A 14,998-nucleotide genomic window follows, 5' to 3' on the forward strand; every position below is an offset into this window, starting at 1 on the left:
GCGGGCACACTGATCTGACTGCCAGCTCCAGAACCGTGAGGAATAAACTTGTTCGGTGCACCCTTCTGTGCTATTTCGTGTGGCAGCCCAAGCTAAGACATATACCAGTTATTGATGCTCTTCCCTCTAGTCTAGAAAAGGAGCTCATGAGAGCAGTTCCTTGTGAGTAGCACTGCTTAGTAAACAGGACTTGGCCTCACGTGTGAAATCACCAATGGGTTTACATCCTGGCTTGGCCCTAAAGCTGTGGCTCCCAATGGGGCCTGCACATTAGCACCCCCAAGGGGCATGAGAACTCCAGATGTCCTGGCTACCTTCCTGTCTCTGGGGCGAGAGCCACACATCACTGGCTTTTCCAGCTCCCCAGCTGACTCCAATGTGCATCCTAAAGCTAACAGGTAAAATATGGGGCTCAGGGTTCCCCGCCAAAAGGAAAGGTGCCAAGCCCTCACTGGTGCTGCAGAGCTGAATGGCCTGCTATGTGGGGATCAATGGTATGAAGATCGAGTGGGACATAGGCGATGAATCATTTCAACAAACCATGCCAAAACGAACAGCATCAAGCTCACAAAAGTACTTTTTATTTGAGCAAGAAGTCTGGCTCAAAGGATTCCAGTTCCAAGCAACCAAAATCCCATTGTTAGTGGCACTAATTTTCACTTTGTAGATTCAACTTAGTCAGGAAAGAGTATCGAGGTTGCACCTTCCCCAGACAAGAAGGGCAAAGAAAATGGGAAGAGACTCCAATCTACTGACACTGCTCATTGGCCCCAACGCCAGGCTGGCCACTCCCTCGCTGTGCAACTGCAGGTGGCTGCCCTGAGGTGAGGGACATGCCACACTACACTACGTATCGAAGAACGAGGCAGGAAACGGCGGCAGGTGCCTGGGAAAGAGCAGGTGCCCACAGCTTCAAAACTCTTCATTGAAGGGATAATTCTTGTGGGAGGCACAGCTGTCAAGAGAAAGAGGGACACATTAGCTTTTTAAGAGATTTCAGCCAAAATAAATTACAGAAAGTCAGAAATGCTGAGTGTCTCATTACAGCCAAAATAAAGGCCTGCGAGGAGCAAGTCGGCTCTGAGCTGCAGGCCATGGGTCTGCACTGGGGGCAGCCACCCACCCTCACCCTCTGCCATGGACTCTCGTGAATGATGGACGCCACCCTCCCAGGGCCCAGCACCGGGCCTAGGGTGTTCAGGGCAGCAGGACGTAATTCCTGCTTCTTCACAATTCTATCCAACAGGCAGGACAGGAGAGCATCTTGTTGTCTTAGACATTAAGAGGGTGATGACAACGTAAGAGATGTGCTCAGAGTACAGGGAGACAGAAATGCTCCATCACTCAGGAGCCTCCTGGTCCAGTGGGAGCTGGCATGAGCCCAGTGAGCAGTTGAGGATTCGATAAAAGGAACCGGGGAGGGAGGCAGGGCATCGACCTGGGGATGGAGAGCTGCGGGCATGTTTGCCAGTCCAGTCCCATCCGGCAGGGCCAAAGACTTGTGTTGGGAACACAACAGCAACAGAGTTGGAAAGACTGGCTGGGCAGAGCATGAAAGGCCCAGGGTGAACCCACGTGGGGCATATAACTCTTAGTTAAATACTCAGAACCATTCAAAAGTCCCCATGATCTGCTTTTTATTGTATCACATCAAACCTGAGGTATAAACACCGCCATTAGCAGCAGAGGCGAAGTACGACAATAATCACCAGAGGTAACGTGTAGTGTTAGAAAGAGCTCCCTGGGTGCCTTGGGCATGTTGGGGACAGCCTCTCCCACCCCATTCAGACCCCAAACATCCCCACGAACCATCAGTAGCCCAAGGACTAATCTGATAGTGGAGTCTAGAACAGTGCCAGAGAGTGGAGGAAGCCTAAGTGTAAAGGAAACAGAAAACCATTGTGGCCTATCGGCCCCAAGAGCTTCCATTCGGGGCAGCGGTGGATAGGAGCGGAATGGATGGCAGGGATGTTCTGAAAGCAGACAGGTGTAAACTGGCGAAAGATTCACTTCTCTCCCTTACCCACTAGATCCAAAGATGGTTTCAATGTCTAAAGATTAAACAGCATTCACACACACAGGGACATCAGATAGGGCCCTGGTTGGGGGCTGCCAGTGGTAACCTCTGTGGCCTGTTCTGAGTCTGAGGCCAGGGTGTGACAGCAAGCGTGTTCACACCTGGACAGGAGAGTTATCAACCAAGATGCACACCAGGGGACATCTGCCCAGGGCCGCAAAAGCCACCAGGGGCAGACCCTGCACTGGACAGCTAGCCACCCACCTGGCTCGGGGAATGTTCAATTTCGTGTAGAAGAGTAACTAACTAGTAAGGAGACAGGAGGAACCGGCAGAGGTCAGACAGTGAGAATAGCAAGAGGAGGTTCTTAGACACCCCTGGAAAATGGGACGGTTCTTCTTGAAAGCAGAAAACAAGTTCTAACGTTAGTTATTACACAGGCAGGAGAAGGAAATGAACAGCCTCCCTTGTCACCTCCCTCATCGTCCAAACGACAAATCAGGGAATACAAGGACCCGCGGATGTGTGGCTGGAGGCCTGCAGGGGACTGCCAGGCAGAGGGTCCAAAGACCATCTCAGAGCCAAGTGGCCCATCCGTGCCAGAGCTGGGATGATCTCGGGCCTGAGCACCGCCGTCTTCCTACTACACCCCTTTATTAGCGTCATTATCAAGTAGGGCCACAGGCAAATGCTTCCACAACGGTGGGGCAGGAGCCACCTGGGCCCCTCTGGTTTTCACCGACAGTAAGAGTTGGAAATGAAATGCCAGAACATGCGGTTACTGCGGGTCAGGCAACAGTGCACCTGGGCCGGGATGAGAAGACACTAGAGCAGACGTCCGGCACCTTCCCGTGGCTGACACAGGGCTAACGTTTCCAGCTGCACATGCGTGAGAACGCAAGAAAATGTGCCAAATGAGGCCGTGATGGTGACACAGGATGTGCACGCCACGGCTGCCAGGAGCTATGCTTCCGCTCTGCAGTCTGGTCTGCACGGGACCCACTCACCTCACCAAGGCACAGACCCTCCAGTTCCTGTTGTAGCTCAGTAAGGTGGCCATATCCTCGCTGCTCAGCTCAAAGTCAAAGACCTAGAAGAGAAAACATCCAGTAAGCTCTGCAAGGAAAGCTCAACCCCAAGACTGCAGCAGCGCTGCGCAGACCGCTGATGAGATGCCGCCCTGAGCGGTGAGGGGAGACAAGACGGAGGCTGAACTTGGAGAAAGTTGACTGTCGGGCTATTCAGAGAAGGCACATGGCTCGGCTGGGAGTTCATGAAACATCGAAAACAGCCCTTCCCTTCCAGGGCCTCCACTTAGTTCATTTCAAGACCCTCCCTAGCATTTCTGCTGTGCTCAGCACCGGGGAGCACAATGATGGGAAGACGTGTCTGCCTCCTTTACAAAGGAAACACAACAGCTGTAAGAGCAGGAGGAATTCACCGCACCCGGTACGAGAGGCACTACACACAGTGCTGGGGAGGCTGGAGGAATCGGGAACCAGCTGTGGTCAGAGGGTCTAAGGCAGGCCTACGATGCCAAATCAGGTCTGACAGAGAGCAAGAGGGGCACCAGGAGAACCGTCTGCACAGAGAGCACGGTCCGCAGGGGAGACATGGCCAGCACGGAGGCCAGCAGGCAGGCCCTAAGCAGCACCGGGGAGACTGGGAGGGCCGGGCACATGCCAGGAGGCCCTCAGCGTTGGATGATGATCACACAAAGTGCGAGAAGTCTGCTGCAGACTCTGTGATTACAGCTGTGCAAAATGTGCAAGGACTACACAGCAAATAAAACGTTAGCACTACGAGATTTGTCAGTTCAAACTATTCCTTTTCTAACACCTTGAAAATATGAAATACGAAGCAAAGCATCCATTTCTACATGTTTCCCACAGTGGTCACCGTTTTGCCACTTTATCTCGAATAGTCAGAACATCCAAAGTAAGACATGCTCCCGTACGACACAAGCACCCTCCCCTCCCCAGGCCTCGCCCCCGTCTCCCAGGTGACCTATGGCACACGCCCCGGCCACAGCCTGTGGCCAGCGAACAGGCAGAGTCAGCTGCTCACAGTGGAAACAGCTGCTGGAGCCAAAGCTCAGATGAGGCCGCATGGCCCTAGCGGAGCTGCTCTGCTCAGTGAGCACAGAGGCCCAGGGCATCAGGCCCCGCCAGAGCAGTGCTTCACCCCCAGACCCAGCACCAGTGTAAGAGGCAGGGAGGGGTAACGCCAGGCTCATCTGCTCTGGGGGTGCTCCCAGGACCCACAGAGACCACCTCCTGGTGCCCTGGTGCCAGCCATGCTGCTCAGTCCACTATGAGATGGGGTTTTGGCATAGAATGGGTAGGACTGGTAGAGGGGGGCAGGACTGGCAGAGGGGCCAGGACTGGCAGAGGGTGGGCAGGACTGGCAGAGGGGCCAGGACTGGCAGAGGGGGGCAGGACTGGCAGAGGGGCCAGGACTGGCAGAAGGGGGCAGGACTGGCAGAGGGGGGCAGGACTGGCAGAGGGTGGGCAGGACTGGCAGAGGGGGACAGGACTGGCAGAGGGTGGACAGGACTGGCAGAGGGTGGACAGGACTGGCAGAGGGGGACAGGACTGGCAGAGGGGGACAGGACTGGCAGAGGGGGGCAGGACTGGCAGAGGGGACAGGACTGGCAGAGGGTGGGCAGGACTGGCAGAGGGGGACAGGACTGGCAGAGGGTGGGCAGGACTGGCAGAGGGGGACAGGACTGGCAGAGGGGGACAGGACTGGCAGAGGGTGGGCAGGACTGGCAGAGGGGGACAGGACTGGCAGAGGGGGACAGGACTGGCAGAGGGGACAGGACTGGCAGAGGGTGGGCAGGACTGGCAGAGGGTGGGCAGGACTGGCAGAGGGGGGCAGGACTGGCCTATAGGCTCCTTGCAGACCAGGGACTCATCCTCAGCACAGCAGTGTCTCCTGAGCGTTTACTCGGGTATCAAGCATTGTGTGTGAAGCTCCTAACGTATCTTATTTAATCTTCATGACAGCTCTTGAAATAGGTATTACTTTACAGATGGGGAAACTGAGGCAACTAATGAAACCCTGATGCAACGCCAGTGTCACTCACAAACATGTCTCAGGGCAACAGTGAGTCACTGAGGAGCTTCAGCACAGGAGTGTGCATGTGCAGAGGGTAAACGGAGGCACGGGGCCCACCCCAAAGCGGTGCCGCCACCCAGGAGGAGCCACTGTCCAAGATGTGTTCACTGCAGCTTCCTGAGGCTGGCTCCGACGGAGACCTGACAGAAGGCGGGGTCCCATCCACACTCCTGGGACAGGCCGAGATCCAATGAAGAGTCCTTCCCCTCTCTAGTGAGGAAAACCAGGGCAACCAGCCAGGCCTTACCTGAAAGTTCTCGGTGATGCGTTCAGGGGTCACAGACTTGGGGATCACGACCAAATTCCTCTGCATGGGGAACCGGATCAGAACCTGCAAACAGATGTGCCGAATGTGTACGTATGCTCACCAAGAACTCTCTCTGTCATCATCTCACTTAATCTCATGCATCCATACCCGGAAGGGGACATCCCAGAACTTCAAGTGATAAAACCAAGGCACAGAGACGCTGGGCTCACACCCAGCAGCAAGGAGGGTGGTCCTCAGGATCTGACTCACGCCCTGCTCTTAGCCACCATGCCTCGTGCTTCCGTGTCTCCCAGGCGTCCCACCGGCAGGAGACTGACAGCTCGGGTCAGGAGCTGCTGCTCCCACGGGCAGGAGACAGTTTCCCATGCAGCTGCTAACAAGCTGCTCTAGGAGAGCAGATGCACCTTCACCTACAGTGGCAGCTGCTGGCCCCCGCGGCAGCCTGGGAAGGTAGCGGGCAGGCACCGTTATTCCCAGACCACACAGCATCTTCTCACTCACAGTCGGTCCCTGTCTACTACACACTCCAGAACCCCAAGCCACACTTCCAGGAGGGCTTGACTGGGCCCGGTCACCGCCCCTCCAGCCCACGGGGGCCACCACAAATGCAGAAGTTCTGGGGGCACTCACGAGGGCCTGGACATGGCCGTACCTGGGCTGTGGTTTTATTGTACTTGTTAGCTATGGCTTTGATCCTGGGGTCCTCCAGCAGGGAAGGGTCCTCGGGCTTGGCCCTACAGACAGAAAGGTGACCCGTGTGAGCAACCGTTGACGCTGCCACTCAAGGCAGCCGCCACCCCAACCCTGACTCCCATCAGCCTCCGAGGGCAGCCCGCCAGTGCCCTCCCGATTCAAAGCTTAGTTACAAACTCCCAACCCTCTGGAAAGAGAGCAGGCCTCCTGCTCCTCAAAAGGCCAACCAGGAAACCCAGCAAAGGCTCCTGGAGGGTCTGCACATCAGCCCGAGCCGTTTTCCTTGGCGCTGAATGTTTCTCTTTAGCCATTACTAATGTTCACCAACAGACAAGAAAACATGGCCCCACGGGGACTCACCAGGGCCTGTCGGGAGAGCCGAGGGGACTGTAGGCCGTCACCACAATGCCTTTGGACTGGCAATACTGGATCAGCTTCTCCTGAGTGAGGTACGGGTGGCACTCGATCTGCAAGTGCAAGCAGGAGGCAGATGAAGGCCTGGGCACCAGCGATGGCACACTCAGGAAGGTACCCATGCCAAGTCCTACCTCATCCGATAGGAAACTGTGTAACCAACGTCCTATCTCCCAGATAAGCTGCAACCACGTCTACACTTCCCAGCGAGTGTCCTCGACACTAACAGCACTAACCTTGTTCCTGGCGTACCGTAGCCGTGGCCCTAGGGTTTCTCTGGCTTTGGCCACTTATCAGCTGTGACAGGTCTGAGGACCTCAGTGTCCCAGGCTGCTCATCTGTGAGACCCGGAGCCATCACAAGCCAGGCTCCACCCTTCTCTCCTACAAGTTTCACCCCCGATGTGCCACTGTCATTCTGAATCATCAGTGAGGACTGTGCCAGTGCCCAGGAGCTTGCCTCCCAGCCACTCCCTGGTGACATGAACAGCAGTGACCACCAGAATCAGAGGGCACCGAGCCTCCGTGCCCACCAGCTCCCTGCTGGATGCTGACCTGGTTAACCACCGGCTTATGCTTTAAGCCAGGTTTGTTTAAGAGCTTCTCGATCTGGAGATGGTTGAAGTTGGAGATCCCAATAGATTTCACCAGCCCCTCGTCCACCAGCTCTTCCATGGCCTAAAGACAAAAGAGGGTCTGCTTGCTCCTGACATGTGCCCCGAAGGACAGGATCAGAGGCATCTTTTACACCAGCCCAGCCCTTACTACTCAGTGCCAGAGTCAGACCTTGGAGAAGCCAACAGACAGCAAGACAGGAGCCAGGCTGGCTTTAATGAGGCAGGAAGAGCAAAAACAGAAGCAGAAGAAGTGGCATAACTCACACCTGTCCACTCACAAGGACAGCAGGAAGCCAGCACTGAAGAAGAAAGCCAAAGCAGGGACAGCCTCACCTCCCAGGTGTCCACAAAATCGGTGTCAGAGGGAATCACGTTGCCTTTCGCATCCAACGGGAAAAATTCGTTCCCGGGCTGTCACGACAATCAAACACACACAATCAGTAACAGCCCTTCAATGACGTGCAGTTACATCTTTGAAAGCAAAGTTCTAAAAATATTCTACACTACGAGAGCTGGCTGTGTTTTTAGAAGATAGTCAAGGGCAAATCTGTCCGTGTGAAAAAGAAATAGGCAGACAACTCCTGAAGCTCCCTACACTTGTTTATCAAATGGGCTGGAGCTGACAGTTAGAGATGGAAATGGGTAATTCTCGGCCAGTGAAAGGAACCCTGCCATGGACTAGAGTGTGTGGGTGGAGGGAGGACTCAGACCAGAACTCGCAGGGTCCACGTGCTGGCTGGATTACCAGACTAAAGAACCGTCACCTTGCCAAGCCTTGCTGGCTTATCAAGAAACACAAACAATGAAAGTCAGGCCTGGATACCCTACAGTGCAATAAAATAGAGCTATAGGGTAAACTCCACACTTTCCATCTGGCTGACAGAGCAGAAAACGGGGCCTGTAGCTGGAATGAAGGCAAAAGGCATTATAACGCTAGACTCCTTCTGTACAGAGTTAGAGTGCCGATAAATATTCACCAAGCCTCCAGAGGATGTGGTATGTGTGTGGAATGTAGGAATATGCACACATACACAGGTGCAGGGTATGAATGTATACGTGCACGCGTGCCTCTGGGCAGGGCGGGGATAGCAGGTGACACCTGGGCCGTGTACAGGAATGTCCTGAGTCATGTTGGTTGTTACAAGGTTGTAAACCGCACAATCACCCACCAACCAGGGCAGGACTCCTCAAACTCTATAATATGCAGCTGAGTCACTGGGGTTTGGATGCAGAAGCCTTGGGTGGGGCCCGAGACTGGTTTCTAACAAGCTCCCAGGTGATGTCACTGCTGTAAGGCCTGAGGACTGCCCCTGGAGCAGTAACCACACACAGAGTGCGTCCCACTCAACCTGCTAATAAAGGAGGCCCCCACCTGCCACAGGCTACCCCTGAGCCGTGCCCTTACCTTGAAACTGATCGGCCAGTGGATAAGGTAGAGATCCAGGTAGTCCAGCTTCAGGTCGCTGAGCGTCTTCTTGCAGGCTCCTTTCACCAGGTTCTTCTCATGGAACGTGGACCACAGCTGAAGCCAGAGAGAGAACACATCCTATCACTCCACGCAGGAAGCGGTTTCCTGGCTGGAGCCAGACGGCTTGAAGCCAGATGATTCGCTCTCCTCTCACCATAACCCACCCATGTCACCGTGATGCTACACATGGTGGCGGAGGAGACTCCACTGCGCTGTGTCGGTGCTAACTTTCCAAAGGAAGGCAGGATAATCAGGTCAGGATACCTCCAGAAGGACCAAACTCAAGGCATAAAATAAAATGGACAGCTCAGCACCAGCCCTGGGCCCGACACGTGATCCTCAGGACTATGTTCCTACAAGGCCGGTCTCTCAGAGCCAGCCTCACCTCCAGGTGGTGGCCAGCAGTGGATATCTAGTTTGTAGATGGGAACCAAGTCCCGCCCTTAAAGATAAGTCCCTGGAAAGGAAGCACCGACCCACGACCTCAGCCTCATCAGCAAGGGGCCTTAGCGAACCGGTCCAGTGGAAATACCATCCAATGGACAGCCGTGGATGGGCGAGCTCGGGAGCCCTCTATGGCCTCAAGTCTGCACGTTCTCCCTGGAAGAACTGTGTGCCCAGTGATAACTGTAGCTGCATTAAGAGGCCCCAGAGTACAGCCTTGGCTCCTAAGCGGATGCCACCAACAGATAACATGAACAAGAACCCTGTCCCCCAGGCTCCCAAGAGCAGCACCTTGCTGACGATGAAGAGATCCTCACGCTTCACCACCTGCTCCTTGATCTTCTCCTGGATGGCCACCCCCACCTCGTTCTCATTCTGGTACACGTGGGCACAGTCAATGTGGCGGTACCCAACATCAATCGCCACCTTCACAGCCTCTGTCACTTTGCCCGGAGAGGACTGAAAGGAAAGGAAACAGAAAGCACGGAGTTAAAATCCAAAATGAAACAGAAGACACAGTTTGTACACAACCCAGGGAGGAGGACAGCGTGAGCCGACTGCTCCTCTCAGAAGCGCCTGTTCCTGTAAGGCCGGCACTGGAAGGCCGGGCCAGTTTCTGAAGCAGACTCCGAACCATTTGCTCTTAGACGAAACCTGAAATGCCACATGGCTTCATTTTAGGATAATTTAACAGCAGCATCGATCACCTTAAAAAGATGTGCCCAGACATTCACTCCTTGTTTCTTCACATCAGTTGATTTACAAACCACTGTATAAAAAGTCCCCCACTGCCTGGATCTATGAGGTTCCCATGACAATAAAGGATACCATTTCCTTTGAATAGCTAAGCATTAAAAAAAACACTGTAAATGTTTCCCCAATTCCCAGTTGGTTTCAGAGTTCCGTAAATCCCTGTGCTTTACTTTCTCTTTTTGGTGCCTGGATTCAGATATTGGCAATCCCTCGTTTGGAAGCAGTTCTGGGAGACTGTCATAGAGTCAAGAACATTACTGATACAGATTCAAAGGCCTGGGCATCAATTCTCTCACTGTCCGAATCTCGGAAGATCACCATATGGTTTGTGGTCATAACTACAAAGAAGCTGAATGGCTGTCTGTGCCCAAACCATCTGAGTGACCAGGACAGGTGTGGGGAGCCTGGCTGTTGAGGAGGAGGAAAGAAGTGCCTGCATAGGCATTAAACTTCACCCAGATCGACTGTGTAGACACTTACTCCATCTCCTGCTCAGACCAAAGAGGTGAAAAATAAGCGGGTGCAACAGACTGTTGAAAGAATCGAGGGCAGCCCTAATGGGTTTGGCTCAGTGGACAGAGCATTGGCCTGTGGACTGAAGGGTCCCGTTTCGATTCCAATCAAGGGCATGGACCTTGGTTGCAGGCACAACCCCAGTGGGGAGTGTGCAGGAGGCGGCTGATAAATCTTTCTCATCGATGTTCCTAACTCTCTATCCCTCTCCCTTCCTCTCTGTAAAATATCAATAAAATATATTTTTAAAAAAGAATCTAGGGCATTCCTCTGGAGAGCAGGGTAGAAAAGAATGAAAGGAAAACTCCCTGGGGCCATCGCAGCTGCAGACATCTGCTGCTTTATCAGCTGTTGTGAACAGGCGAGGGGGAGAATATGGAGCCATGGGAATAGAGCGTGACCTGAGCCTGTTAGCACCCTGAGCTTGCTTTCCACCATGGAAGCAGCAGAGAGGCGGGTGGCGCCACCCTCCGGTGTTAGATCAAGGAACACCTTCAGATGACCTGGCAATCTCCTCTTTCCCTGGAGGACGAAAGAAGCTGCACCTGCAGCCTTGCCCAACCTCCATGGCTCAAGGAACAGAGCAGAGAAGTAGACCGTAACTACCACAGCCTCTCCGTGGCATCCTGGGCACAGCTGATGCTGACGTGAGAAGTGACAGCAGAGCACAACCCCTTCCCAAGAGGGAGGACAAGTGAGGGACCCAGGTGGGGGAAACTGCCCAGCACGCATTTAACTTACTTCAGGCTTAATGGAACCCTGATTTTCTCTGCAGTGCCCTGTAATGTGCCAGCCCAGCACCGTGTAGCCCCAACCCTGGGCAGAGGGGTGGGCACCTTTCTCAAGCCTGGCCTAGTCACACATTGTTATCTGCCAGTGACTGGTACAGGGCAGAGACATGACCACCCCAGCCAGGCCCATGACAGCCAATCTCTGGCCTTCAGTTGGCACCAACAGGACAACATTTCGTCCTGTGGGGTCACTGTGCTGGGAGGATCGGAGCCAGGAGCTGCTGGAGGACAGAGGGATTGACAGACAGATGAGGGTTACATTTATATGCTTGGATCTGGCACACCTGAGGTCATTTTGTAGGTCAAGAAAGCATATTTTCACACCCTTTCCGAGAGAATAATCTGTAACAGATGGAATTTAACTCAGTGTCATGGTCATAATTCAATTACACCCTTGGAGCCACCACTGGTCTTTTGGAAGGAAATACAAGATTACTAATATTCTGATCACTTTGGCCAACAAACATCGTCTGTGTGAGGCAGGTCTAGGACACCCCCTTCTAACTCACCTTATATGTACTTTCAACTGCGGGTTTTAGGGTAGTCCAAGCCACCGCGGGGGTGCAACTCAGTCCTGTCTTTTCTTCCTTGCCTGTGTGTCAACATCCAACGCCCAGGGCCCAGGGGTGGGCAAACTTTTTGACTCGAGGGCCACAATGGGTTCTTAAACTGGACCGGAGGGCCAGAACAAAAGCATGGATGGAGTGTTTGTGGGAACTAATATAAATTCAAAGTAAAGGAGCGGAGGGGAGAGCAAGAGAACCGGATAGAACAGCCGGATCCGGCCCGCTGGCCGTAGTTTGCCCACTGCTGGCCCAGGCCCACAGTCAAAGTTCGTGGGAAAACCCGGGTCATAGCTGTGGAATGCAATGTATAATACCTGAAGCTACCTCATAAGCGGCTTTAAAATATTGGGTTTTGCCCCATAATACCACTTTCCGTGCCCCCTAATTTTCAGATAATCAAGCTATCCATTTTATTCCTAACCGTTTCTTAGGGACGCTGTGAGTAAAGAGATTTCAGTGGTGATCAGGTTTTGGGGCCAGTTTTAATACTGATGCTAACAGTTTTCCTGGGTGGTAACCACCCGCGCCCAGATTCCCCGCGGAGTTCCCAGGACACCCCAAGTGCCACGCGGGGCTACAGGGGTTCAGCGCTGCGCGTCTGGGGACAAGGAAATGGATGCGTCCTGGGCAAACCCGTGCCCCCTAATTTAATTATCTGCAGTCTCCGGGCGCGCTTACCTTGAGATGCTTATTCCAGAGAGAAAAACGGAAACGATTAAGGCCAAACTATTTATAAGACAAACAAGGAGGCGGCGCAACAAGTGCCCTTAGGAGCGGAACACCCCCATCTTTTTCAGATCCGCCTCCCGTGGTCCATCCCCCGGCCAGGCGGCGGGGGCTCGGGGAAGCCCCCTTTCCCTTCCGTTCCTTTAGGGACCTTTCCAGCGGGGATCGGACTCAAAGCGCGGCCGGGGAGCCAAACCCACCAAGTGTGCACAGAGGCGGCCTTCCGCGGGCCGCTCCCAAGTCCCTCACGCGAGACCCCGGCCCGACCCAGGAGCCAGCGCCCGGCCCGCCTGCCCGGCCCACCTCGGGGCCCGCGGGGCGACTCGAGCAGCCGAGGGCTGGGCAAGCCAGAGTGGCGCCTCGGAGGCCAGGCGTCCACGGCGAGAACCGCTAAGGGTCACTCTAGGTCCCTCCCGCCCAGGCTGCGCGGAGCCCGAAAGAGCCGCAGGGCGCGCCCCCTCCGCATCTACCTTCCAGGTGCCCAGCCCCACGAGGGGCATCTTGGCGCCGTTGGAGAGCACGATGTGGTTCGCCATGCTGCTGCGCTGCACAGACCAGGCCCGCGGACCGCGACAGCGTGGAGCCGAAGCGCCTTTAAATAACCGGTGCCCGGGGCGGCCAAGGGAGGTGTGGGCGGGGGGGGGGGCGGCGGGCGTGGTGGTGATCCGTTCGGCGGCCGGCTCCGCAGATGAGGCTTCTGATTGGCTGGCCAGCCGAGCTCGTTCCCAGCGCCGCCGAGACGCTGCTTCCGTCGGGTCCTAGCGGGGCCAGGTTCTTAGTGCTCAGATGCTGGCCTTCTCCCCACGTGGCTTGGGAGACCTCGCCCTTCGCTGTGGCGCTCGGAAAAGGGAATGCTTTAGCAAAAGAGGCCACCTACAAATAAGCAGCCAGGGAAGGAGTGTTTGTTTTGTTAAGATCCCGGAGACTAGGTTTGCCTGTTGTGCGAGCCCAGTATCTTGCTCTTCGAGAATTTAACAAATGTCGGGCCCATAATTTGTACGAATCGTATTAGCCACTTTGCTCTTAGGAAGGTGCCTATAAGAGAAATGCCTTGCAATCTTGTTGCAGAACACTTTCTGGACATTTGGGTTTGCCCAGCCTGTGTGTAGGTCCCGGGGCTATCTTGGCACCCCCACCCTAGGTGTGAGCTGTGTGTGGGTTTGGTTCAGCCTTCCTCCAAAAGCCAGCATTTCTGCAGGTTAGGAAGCCTCGGTGAGCTTGATCCTGAACACACAGAAGCTATTCAATCTTTAGGAAGTGAGACCTTATCAAAGCAGCAAGTTTCAATCTGGTAATTTAATAAAACTTGAGAAGAGAGAATGGGCAGAAAGCCACAAAAGAAAAGTTAGCCTAGTAGCTCCACAGACTTCAAATTAGTGGGTGCTAAATAATAAATCGGCCAGCCCTAATTGGCAGGTAAGACTTCTTTCTATTCTGCCTCGAGAAGACACATTATTTTCCAAAGGTAACCAAAGGAAAGTTGCTGGAAGAGCTTTAAAGACAATTTTGGTTTATTTCCAATAATCGCTGTCCTACCCCAAACCTGCTCTTTCTGCTCCATCACCCTCCAACCTTTCCCCTAACCACGCAAGATGGAGAACTCCATCTGCCTGCTAATGACTCAGGAACCAGACCTCTAAACTCCATTCTGGTGATTTTCCATTTAGTGATTTCTGAAAAGTGCCCCCTAGGAAAATTTTATACACAACAGACCAGCCCAGATATTTTTCCATTTGATTTTTATAAAAACTCTTGTTAGTAGGCAAATTCTATTGCGATTTGTCCCCAAAGAATAGAATTTTAACTTAACCCTAAAGCTAGGAACTTGGATTGTGGGTAAAAGAGCAGTAGCCCACCGCTCTTCATTCATAAGATGGTGACATAGAGGCTGCTGTCCAAAGATCTAGTCTTTGTAGAAAATGATACACCTTGAGTGACTAGGTTGATAGACACAGAGGGGTCATCTGTTAGGGACATGGTCTCAATATGAGGGGCTTTGTTGTTTCTATGATGACTGAGTATAGAAGCTGACTGCATAAAGGTGTAACTGTCTAAAAATGGAATATTCTGACCCAGTTACCCAGATGTGAGAAGCCAGACCTGTGGAATTTCTAAAGTAAAAATAGGACCATAGTTGGGACATACTATTATGATAGTCTCCTAACTGCATCATTACCTCCATAACTTTTTAAAAATGTCATTATGCACATATCAAAATTATGCTTAAAAAACTCTTCAATGTAATCCTTCTGAGAAACATTCTAGTACTTAATATCAAGAGCAATAAATAAAAATACTAATGTACTTTGAACCAGTAATCCCATAATGAAACCAGTAATCTCATCTTGATGAAATAATTTTAAAGGAAACGTGCGCACCCACACACACACTATCGGTATGGGGCTGGGACTAGAGTGAGGAAAGTGTATATAACATATAGTCATTAAATATAAAACTGTATAGATATAGAGAAGGGTATATGAAAAAATACTAAGGTGAAAGTAGAGAATAAAATCATAAATATGATTATAAGCATAAAAAACAACTTGTAACATAAAGTTAGGAAGAAGCCAAAGGAGATGAAGAATACTGTTTGTCATATTATTTGA

General features: G+C 53.0%; 1 protein-coding gene across 1 annotated transcript; it reads right to left on the reverse strand.

The window, feature by feature from the left end:
* Positions 1–559: 559 nt before the first annotated feature.
* Positions 560–13,133, reverse strand: AKR1B1 (aldo-keto reductase family 1 member B). The gene is made up of 10 exons (XM_080667119.1): positions 12,860–13,133; positions 9,332–9,499; positions 8,534–8,650; positions 7,462–7,539; positions 7,067–7,189; positions 6,459–6,565; positions 6,058–6,139; positions 5,385–5,468; positions 3,025–3,107; positions 560–955 (listed from the first exon to the last, which is right to left on the reverse strand). Exons 1-10 carry the CDS (start codon positions 12,923–12,925, stop codon positions 913–915), a joined length of 951 nt encoding a protein of 316 aa, XP_080523245.1. The 5' UTR covers positions 12,926–13,133; the 3' UTR covers positions 560–912.
* Between the last annotated feature and the right edge of the window lie 1,865 nt (positions 13,134–14,998).

Source organism: Plecotus auritus (assembly GCF_963455305.1).
Source record: "Plecotus auritus genome assembly, chromosome: 4".
Classification (NCBI taxonomy): Eukaryota; Metazoa; Chordata; class Mammalia; order Chiroptera; family Vespertilionidae; genus Plecotus; species Plecotus auritus.

Excerpts from the sequence above, each read along its gene's own strand:
- AKR1B1 (XM_080667119.1), bottom strand. The coding sequence starts at position 12,925 with ATGGCGAACCACATCGTGCTCTCCAACGGCGCCAAGATGCCCCTCGTG. Across the intron at positions 8,651-9,331 it reads ATCTCTTCATCGTCAGCAAG|CTGTGGTCCACGTTCCATGA; the intron begins GTGCTGCTCTTG and ends CTCTGGCTTCAG. Across the intron at positions 5,469-6,057 it reads ACAATAAAACCACAGCCCAG|GTTCTGATCCGGTTCCCCAT; the intron begins GTACGGCCATGT and ends ATCTGTTTGCAG.